At 41.7% G+C, this 9,738-nt stretch overlaps 1 protein-coding gene across 2 annotated transcripts; it reads right to left on the bottom strand.

Annotated features, from left to right (window-relative positions):
* Positions 1-654: 654 nt before the first annotated feature.
* Positions 655-9,235, bottom strand: LOC110509837. Of its 2 annotated transcripts, none has more exons than XM_036968110.1 (4): positions 9,019-9,235; positions 6,764-6,943; positions 3,006-3,167; positions 655-2,713 (listed from the first exon to the last, which is right to left on the bottom strand). In XM_036968110.1, the coding sequence occupies exons 2-4, from the start codon at positions 6,939-6,941 to the stop codon at positions 2,292-2,294; spliced, it is 762 nt and encodes a 253-aa protein (XP_036824005.1). In that variant the 5' UTR covers positions 6,942-6,943; positions 9,019-9,235; the 3' UTR covers positions 655-2,291. The 2 variants fall into 2 exon arrangements, with proteins under 2 accessions (XP_036824005.1, XP_021446647.1); XM_021590972.2 differs by lacking the exon at positions 9,019-9,235 and adding an exon at positions 8,490-8,982.
* Between the last annotated feature and the right edge of the window lie 503 nt (positions 9,236-9,738).

The raw sequence follows: 9,738 nt of genomic DNA, 5'->3' as shown, positions 1-9,738 counted from the left end.
ATGATAAATAAGAACATCCCCACACAAACACAAGCCAGTAACTATGGAAAATATTGACATTGGTCCAGACAACTTTTCTTTGATAGGATGGAACCCTGCATAGAGTAGTCAGATATACACTATGAAGATACTGTATACACATTCCATTACAACAAACATCATCGGGGGACGATCTCATTGTTTGTGGTTAAAAGAAAATCCCTAGCCCTCTACTACAGTAGATGCCTCATTTGATAATAAGATGTTGCCACAGGCTGAATTTTGGTAGCAATTCATTTTTGATACTGTGTAGACTGGCATTTACTAGAGAAATAGTATGGCGTTAGGTACTTATAACAATTAAAACACATTTTCATAACCTAGTACCAAATGGTGAATGTTGTGGGGGCTTGTTTAAATGAATCCCAAAGAAAACAAGTAATTCATACTGTAGGTTATTACTGGATAATTACCATGTACATTCTAAGTTAATACCTGGTCATGTGCGGTCTTGGATGAAGACCATTTCCTGATGATGTAGGTTGGAAATGAACCTATAGAAGCAGAGATGACAGACACCAACACATGCAGCAGATGAGTGGGAATGAGAGTAACTGGACTGGACACTTCTGTTCTGGAACAGAAAGAAAATGCATGTACACATGTTTTACAAATACGCAAAAATAGTTTAATGAATAAATAGCATCATAAACAACAACAATGAAAAGTCGGATTCATAGAGATGGGACTGTGACCCTGGAATAAGAGAAGGAACGTCTTCCTATGTACCTGAGGAAAAGATTGAGGGACAGTTTCCTAGACACATATTAAGCCTAGTCTTGAACTAAAAACAATCTCCATCGAAAATGTTTCCTAGTCCAGGACTAAGATTAATCTGTGTCCAGGAAACAGGCCTTGAGGGTATAAGCGGGTAAGGAAAACCTGATTCTAGGCAGCCATCTTAATTTATCAAGTCAATATCCATGGTCCTACCGTCACATGCAACCAAGCACCATCAAGGAGCTTGTCTTATTGGTTACCTTCAAGTAGGTTAAGCATACATACAGTGGTTTGTGCTGTAATGTAGACGCCTAAAGATGCCAAACCGGGATATATTTTCACAGTGATCTGAGGTATCTAGTGACCAATAGCAGTGCCATTTTATGAAACAATAAATATTTAAGCACATCAAATATTTAATACATCATATTCAAATATGATTAGATAGCAAGTCATTTAAAGGCAAGAGCCATGTATTTACACTACCTACTGTGGAAAGGAAAGACTTCATATCCCCACTCAATCTTTCCTATAGTAGTAAACAACCATGCTAATAAATAGTTCCTCAATTTGTGATTAAAGCTATAGTGGCCATAATAGAAGCCAAATGGGCTTTTTAAATGGAATTTCTCAGAGGAAACTCCAGTTTCAGTATACTTCAGGTAAATCTTCCATAGAAATCTGTGATTTGTTTCCACCATTTGGGAAACTTAAAGTGTCACTATGGACGACTGTGCAAAGGGTTTTAAGAAGTTAAAATAATGCATACGTTAAAAAACAACCTGTTAAAAGAAGAGAATCAGAAAAACCTTCCTCTAGTGATTTTTATGTTAACTAGAAGAGGAGAATAGGTGATTGTACTGTGTTACGATCGCAATGTTAAGCAGTCTGAACTTCTGCTCATTGAACATATTTTCTGGTTCTGAACTGTTACAAACCATTCGCTGATCCGGAACATTCCCCAGTGGTTATTTTGCAGTAATGTGAACAGGGTCAAAGCTTGTTCCCATTGATGAGCAGGAAGGGCATATAATTTGCATCACACATCGATTATAACATACAGACTCTCACTTTCCCTGGTCACACACAGACAGAAATAGCTTAACCGTGTTACATTCTTGTCACACTTTTCCAAATATCACAGCTAGCCAAAGAACGATTTATCTTGGTCAGGTCAAGTGTGAGACGCTGGGCATAAACTCCCACAATGAAAAATGGGTAAATGGGTTATTGACTTGATGTTGTGCAACTGTACATACCCCGAGAAGGCATGTTTTAGGCAGACAAACATTAAAACAACATTAGGAAATGTATCTGGTCTCTTTTTTGGCTCCTGACTGGATTCCACCAGCTTGGTCCAGTGAAGCAATAGGGATTCAAAACATGACCAGGGAAGGCGCCAGCACTGCTGTCTAATTAAGTCTGTTACAGGCCATGTGTGGTGTGGTCCTGGTTTTTATTCTAGCCCGAAACTAAGCCATTTTGGGCCACACATTCAAACCTCTACCTCTGTAGTGGTCCGAGAAACCCCTTTAGGAGTCTCCACTTCCACCCACCTCCCCCTGAGTAATTTCAGGCAACACGTCTCCTACCCCCTCCTCTTCGTCAGACTGTCCCACTCCCTGCTCCCTGGGGGTAAGGGGCTCTGTGTCACTGTCGTCCCACTCCACCACAGCTATGTAGTCCCTCTGGGTGGAGGTGGTGTCCCCTAGGCTGCTCAGGCTGATCACACCGGCCAGGCAGGAGAAGAGCAGGCCCAGCATGGTGATGTAGAAGCTCTCCCCTGGGTAAGGCTTCATCCCCGCCACCCCTCCCTGGCTCCTGGAGCCAGACCCAGGCCAGGTCCAGCCCCCCACCCATTCCCACAGTGGCCCAAGCTTGCCCTCCTGAAGGTTGCAGTGAATGATGTACAGGCAGGCCCCACACACTCCCAGAACAGACAGGAGGAGAACCACTGGGTAGAGAGGAAGGAAGAAAATAGAGAGAGTTGGTAAGAGAGAGAGAGAGAATGACATACTAATTAATCCCAGAGAGAACTGCAGAGAGTGATGTAAGCTAACATGGCTCAGCAAACATGGCTCGTCATTCTATGAGAGTTCATATTTTGAGAGACCTGTGAGAGTGCATTCTTCTTCAAGTGATGACAGTATTGTGATAAGCCCTCAGTGAGTGAGAAAACAGAAAAAGACAGCAAAAGAGAGCAAGAGAGAAATAAATAAAAATGAGAGACAGAGAAGTTAGGTTACCTGTGGAGATGTGGAGTAACACCACCAGTCGAGGGTGGGACATCCCAGTCCCCAGGAAGTCCAATAGGAAGGAGGAGCTGGAGAGCAGGACAGCACTGTAGCACAGAGCTGCCAGGGCATAAAGCAGCCACACCCCCCAGCCATTTACACCACCCAGGGGACCTGCAGGGAGGGAACGCACACATACCACTTTACTTTTTCCACATTTTGTTACGATACAGCCTTATTCTAAAATGTATTACATTTATCGGGGGGAATCTACACACAATACCCCATAATGACAAAGCATCAGGTTTCTAGAAATTATAGCAAATTTATTAGAAACACAACTGAAATATGACAGTTACATACAGTAACAGTCAAAAGTGACACAACTACTCATTCAAGGGTTTTTCTTTATTTGTACTATTTTCTCCATCGTAGAATAAGAGAGAAGACATCAAAACTACAAAATAACACATGGAATCATGTAGTAACCAAAAAGTTTTAAACAAATCAAAATATATTTTATATTCTTCAAAGTAGCCACACTTTGCCTTGATGACAGCGTTGCACACTCTTGGCATTTTCACAACCAGCTTCACCTGGAATGCTTTTCCAACAGTCTTGAAGGAGTTCCCACATATGCTGAGCACCTGTTGGCTGCTTTTCTTTCACTCTGCGGTCCAACTCATCCCAAACCATCTCAATTAGGTTGAGGTCAGGTGATTGTGGAGGCCAGGTCATCTGATGCAACATTCCTTCCCTTTCCTTCTTGGTCAAATAGCCCTTATTACGGCCTGGAGGTGTGTTGGGTCATTGTCCTGTTGAAAAACAAATGATAGTTCCACTAAGCGCAAACCAGATGGGGATGGCGTATCACTGCAGAATGCTGTGGTAGCCATGCTGGTTAGGTGTGCCTTGAATTCTAAATAAATCACAGTGTCACCAGCAAAGCACCCCTACACCATCACACCTCCTGCTGCATGCTTCACGGTGGGAACCACAGATTAAAAGATCATCTGTTCACCTACTATGTGTCTCACAAAGACAAGGCGGTTGGAATGGAACCAAAAATCTCAAATTTGGTTCATCAGACCAAAGGACAGATTTCCACCGGTCTAAATGTTTATTTCTCGTGTTTCTTGGCCCACGCAACTATCTTCTTTTTATTGGTGTCCTTTAGTAGTGGTTTCTTTGCAGCAATTTGACCATGAAGGCCTGATTCACGCAGCCTCCTCTGAACAATTGATGTTGAAATGTGTCTGTTACTTGAACTCCGTGAAGCATTTATTTGGGCTGTAATTTCTGAGGCTGGTAACTCTAATGAACTTATCCTCTGCAGCAGAGGTAACTCTAGATCTTCCTTTCCTGTGGCAGTCCTCATGAGAGCCAGTTTAAAATCATAGTGCTTGATGGTTTTTGCAACTACACTTGAAGAAACTTTCAAATTTATTGACATTTTCTGGGATTGACTGACCTTCATGCCTTAAAATAATGATGAACTGTCGTGTCTCTTTGCTTATTTGAGCTGTTCTTGCCATAATATGGACTTGGTCTTTTTCCAAATAGGGCTCTCTTCTGTATACCACCCCTACCTTCTCACAACACAACTGATTGGCTCAAACAAACACATTAAGAAGGAAAGAAATTCCACAAATGAACTTTTAACAAGGCACACCTGTTAATTGAAATTAATTCCAGGTGACTGACTACCTCATGAATCTGGTTGAGAGAATGCCAAGGGTGTGCAAAGCTGTCATCAAAACAAGGGGTGGCTACTTTTAAGAATCTCAAATATAAAATATATTTAGATTTATTTAACACTTTGTTTACTACATGATTCCATATGTGTAATTTCATAGTTGATGTTTTCACTATTATTCTACAATGTAGAAAATAGTAAAAAATAAAGAAAAACCCTGGAATGAGTAGGTGTGTCCAAACTTTTGACTGGTACTGTAATTATTCAGACCGTTTACTCAGTACTTTGTTGAAGCACCTTTGGGAGCGATTACAGCTTTAAGTCTTCTTGGGTATGACACTACAAGCTTGGCACGCCTGTATTTGGGGAGTTTCTCCCATTCTACTCTGCAGATACTCTCAAGCTCTGTCAGGTTGGATGGGGAGCATTGCTGCACAGCAATTTTCAGGTCTGTCCCGAGATGTTCGATCGGGTTCAAGTTCGGGCTCTGGCTGGGCCACTCAAGGACATTAAGAAAATTGTCCCGAAGCCACTCTTGCGTTGTCTTGGCTGTGTGCTTAGGGTCGTTGTCCTGTTGGAAGGTGAACCTTCGCCCCAGTCGGAGTTCCTGAGTGCTCTGGAGCAGGTGGTTTTCATCAAGGATCTCTCTGTATATTGCTCCATTCATCTTTGCCTCGATCCTGACTAGTCTCCCAGTCCAAGCCGCTGAAAATTAAACCCACAGTATGATGCTGCCACCACCATGCTTCACCGTAGGGATGGTGCCAGGTGTTCTCCAGACATGACGCTTGGCATTCAGACCAAGTTTCATCTTGGTTTCATCAGACCAAATAATCTTGTTTCTCATGGTCTGAGAGTCTTTAGGTGCCTTTTGGCAAACTCCATGTGGCCTGTCATGTGTATTTTACTGAGGAGTGGCTTTCGTCTGGTCACTCTACCATAAAGGTCTAAAGGTTGGAGTGCTGCAGAGATGGTTGTCCTTCTGGATGGTTCTCCCACCTCCACAGAGGAACTCAATCTCTGTCAGAGTGACCATCGGGTTCTTGGTCACCTCCCTGATCAAGGCCCTTCTCCCCCGATTGCTCAGTTTGGCCGGGCGGACAGCTCTTGGAAGAGTCTTGGTGGTTCCAAACTTCTTCCATTTAAAGAATGGAGGCCACTGTGTTCTTGGGGACCTTCAATGCTGCATAATTGTTTTGGTACCTTTCCCCAGATCTGTGCCTCGACACAATCCTGTCTCTGAGCTCTACGAACAATTCCTTCAACCTCATGGCTTTGTTTTTGCTCTGACATGCACGGTCAACTTCGAGACCTGATATAAACAGGTGTGTGCCTTTCCAAATCATGTCCAATCAATTGAATTTACCACAAGTGGACTCCAATCAAGTTTTAAATACATCAAGGATGATCAATGGAAACAGGATGCACATGCACTCAATTTCGAGTCTCATAGCAAAGGGTCTGAATAGTTATATAAGGTATTTCTATTTTATACATTTGCAAACAAATTCTAAAAACCTGTTTTCGCTTTGTCATTATGGGGTATTGTGTGTACATTTATTATTTGATCAATTTTAGAATAAGGTTGTAAGTCAAGGGTTCTGAATACTTTCCCGAAGGCACTGTATAAACATTTACAGTACACCCACAGCTGCTCACAGACTAATGTGCTCAAGCAGGGAATACACACAATTACATATGGACAATGCAAACATAGAAGAATAGAATACAGACACATATTATCAGACATAGCGTGAGCACATTTTAACAGTGTCAACATGACACTTGCCCCCCAATCCATCCTTTCTCCAAAACACATGTAAATATTGGACTATATATATTGTCTTCCTGTATTATACTTATGCCAAAATGTGTATTATATGCTACTGATTTACTTTGTTTATATTATTTTATTTCTTATTGATGTTGCATTGTCGAGAAGGAACCTGCAAGCAAGCATGTCATTGGACGGTGTATACCATGTGTATTCCGTACATACGACCAATAAAACTTGATAAGAGTGAAAAGACAATCCTCAGTACAACACTTCTTCCACCTCCAGTCTTGCCCCTACCTGTGTCAGTGAGGTTCTGGGGAGCATGCAGTATGAAAGCCACACCATAGATGAGCTGTTTGCCTCCAGGGTCAGTGTTGTTCATGACTTGGATCCAGTTTGGGTCGGCGATGGATGTGCACAGTGACACCAGTGTAAAGCACTGGCACACCGCAGCCGGAGACATGCTCAGAGTCATGGCTGGAGGGGAGACACAATGGATTTACCAATAACAATTTTTACAAATGATGCTGCTTTACAACAGAGAAAGGTTTTTCAACCTCAGACTTTGCAACAGTTGCCAAATGCATAAATGTGATGTCAGCATTTAGGCTGGGTGTTGTACTAGTCTGGACTGGATATTTTTTTTACTGTTTCAGACAAGCAATGTGTATGGTTATGCTAGATGTATAGTGAACAAAAATATTAAACACAACATGTAAAGTGTTCGTCCCATATTTCATGAGTTGAATTTGTTTTTCACAGAAATGTTCCATACACACAAAAAGCTTATTTCTCTCCAATTTTGTGCACAAGTTTGTTTACATCCCTGTTAGTGAGCATTTCTCCGTTGACAAAATAATCCATCCACCTGACAGGTGTGGCATGTTAACATTGAGCAGGGGAGAATAAAAATCCACTAAAATGTGCAGTTTTGTCACACGTTTTGAAATAGCGTGCAACTGGCCTGCTGACTGCAGGTATGTCCACCAGAGCTGTTGCTAGAGAATTTAACATTCATTTCGCTACCATAAGCCACCTCCATCATCGTTTTAGAGAATTTGGCAGTACGTCCAACTGGCCTCACAACAGCAGACCACGTGTAACCACGCCAGCCCAGGTTCTCCACCTCCAGCTTCTACAACTGCGGGACTGTCTGAGACCAGCCATCAGGGCTGCTGATGAATTTGATGAGTATTTGTGTTTGTAATAAAGCCCTTTTGTGGGGAAAAACTGATTCTGATTGGCTGGACCTGGCTCCCCAGTGAGTGGGCCCGGCTCCCAATTGGGTGGGCTCATGTCCTCCCAGGCCCACCCATGGCTGCGCACATGCCCAATCCATAGATTAGGGCCTAGTTCATTTGTTTAAATTGACTGATTTCCTTATATGAACTGTAACTCAGTAAAATCTTTGAAATTGTTGTATTTATATTTTTGTTCAGTATAATAATATAATTCCAATGTAAATACAGTTTACACCTACAAAGTAAAGAGAGATTATGCACACACAAAAAATTGCCTAACTAAGAAGCAGTGTTCTGGTGCAGGTTGTAGGAACATTACTACTGTAAACCGAATGTAGGGATACCTCAAATGAGAGAGCTGTTCTAAGAACAGCAATATTTTCTCAGAATCAAATTAGCTAACATTGTTAGGTAATGCATATAGCACTTAACCCTTCCCTAACCAGCACCAAGCCTAGCACAATACACTACAAAGTATGCTTGAGACTAAAATGTAGACTCGCTAACGTTACGTGCTATTCAGGGATAATCAAATAATAAAAATAAAAACGTCATGCGAAACAACTGAATCGTCTATTGTTCAGTTTATTGTCTGAAAAGCTAGCTATACATGATGGGTGTGTAAAATTAGGCATTGGAAATGTCACATTTCCAACCCCTCTCGTGCCCTGAATGAACTCAGATAATAAATTATCAATCAAGTAACTAGATGGCTATTTAAAATGCACGGGCACAATAACAACAACCATACCCAAGCTACTTCTATGGCTAACGTGACTTACCGAGCTAAAAAAAACAATGAAATCCACGAACATATAATTATTAATATATATCTCAACGACTGATAGGTGTGGCAAAAAAATATATCGTTTTTTAGTTGACGTAATCTCAATCCATTTCAACACGGGATTATCTCGTTTGTATTTAGCCAAAAATAATAGATATACTGACAAGATACATGTCTCTCCGCCCTAAAAATGGGAGTTGCTGTCCACAAAGGGGCTGTCTAGTTCCCGCCTATCATTTCTACGCTATGCAACTGCCCCATCACATGAATGAATATGCATGTCGATCTAGAGGCAACTCCAATAAAAAGTGTTTTTTTCCCCTCAAAATTGCCGGGATGTCACGTGTCCTACTTATATCTGTACACTCATAACAATTTAAGCATTACGAAACTTCTATTCGATCAAATAAACCTCACGTAACATATAAGGCATTCATATTGTAGTTGACCAAATTCGACATTGTCATTGACCTACATACAAAACGACTTGCTTGGTGGGCGAAACAACGAAAAAAAAACGCAACCTGCTGGGGGAGCAGATTTGCCGCCGAGTTGATCCTCTCGCTTCCTGTTCCTTTCCTTTTTCTTCGATGAGGTTTAACGGCGGTTGGCATCCAATAAATGTTGCATTACCGCCTCCTCCCTTATACTTTGCTTGAAAAAAGCAATAAATTAACAAATACCCTACCTTCTAATTTTAACACTACACTCACAATTTCTTAAAAATAACACCACCCTACTCCACTATTTACATCTATTTAGTCCTACCTCAAACGACAAGCATCACAAACACTGTGAATCTTCCCCTTAAATTGGTCAACGTTTACATTTACTGCTACCCCAGTAATCACTCCTTTGGCATCCTTTTCTTGGGAGAGAAACAATTTACCTTTCTTGTCCTCATTTGTTTAACACGGAGCGCCTTCTCCCTCTGACCAGCAGAAACACAAACAATTACCACAAGACCACTTCTGATTACCCTCACCGATACCACAGCACCCAACTCTGTTTTCACCCACAAATGGATCAGCCAAAAGGCAAGGGTCCACTTTTCCAAAAACTTCACTCTTGCTGTCACACACTCATCTTCATGCTGACCCTCGGTAAAAGCCTCGACCTCCGAGAACTTCACCACACCTACCACCTCCGATACATCGACCTCCTTCACTTCCATTTCTCCTCCTGTCTTCAGCTCACTCTGCTTACACTTTCTACCATTCTTCTTTAACAAACCATTTCCCTTT

This window comes from Oncorhynchus mykiss, chromosome Y, assembly GCF_013265735.2.
Source record: "Oncorhynchus mykiss isolate Arlee chromosome Y, USDA_OmykA_1.1, whole genome shotgun sequence".
Lineage (NCBI taxonomy): Eukaryota > Metazoa > Chordata > Actinopteri > Salmoniformes > Salmonidae > Oncorhynchus > Oncorhynchus mykiss.
Note: the sequence above shows the minus strand (reverse complement) of the source record. Positions and strands in the feature narration are given on the sequence as shown.

Bases quoted from the DNA above. Each gene is read 5' to 3' on its own strand.
- LOC110509837 (XM_036968110.1), bottom strand. From the start codon at position 6,941: ATGACTCTGAGCATGTCTCCGGCTGCGGTGTGCCAGTGCTTTACACTG. The intron at 3,168-6,763 runs GTAGGGGCAAGA...CCCTCCCTGCAG, and splicing joins CCAGAACCTCACTGACACAG to GTCCCCTGGGTGGTGTAAAT. The intron at 2,714-3,005 runs GTAACCTAACTT...CTCTCTACCCAG, and splicing joins GTTACTCCACATCTCCACAG to TGGTTCTCCTCCTGTCTGTT.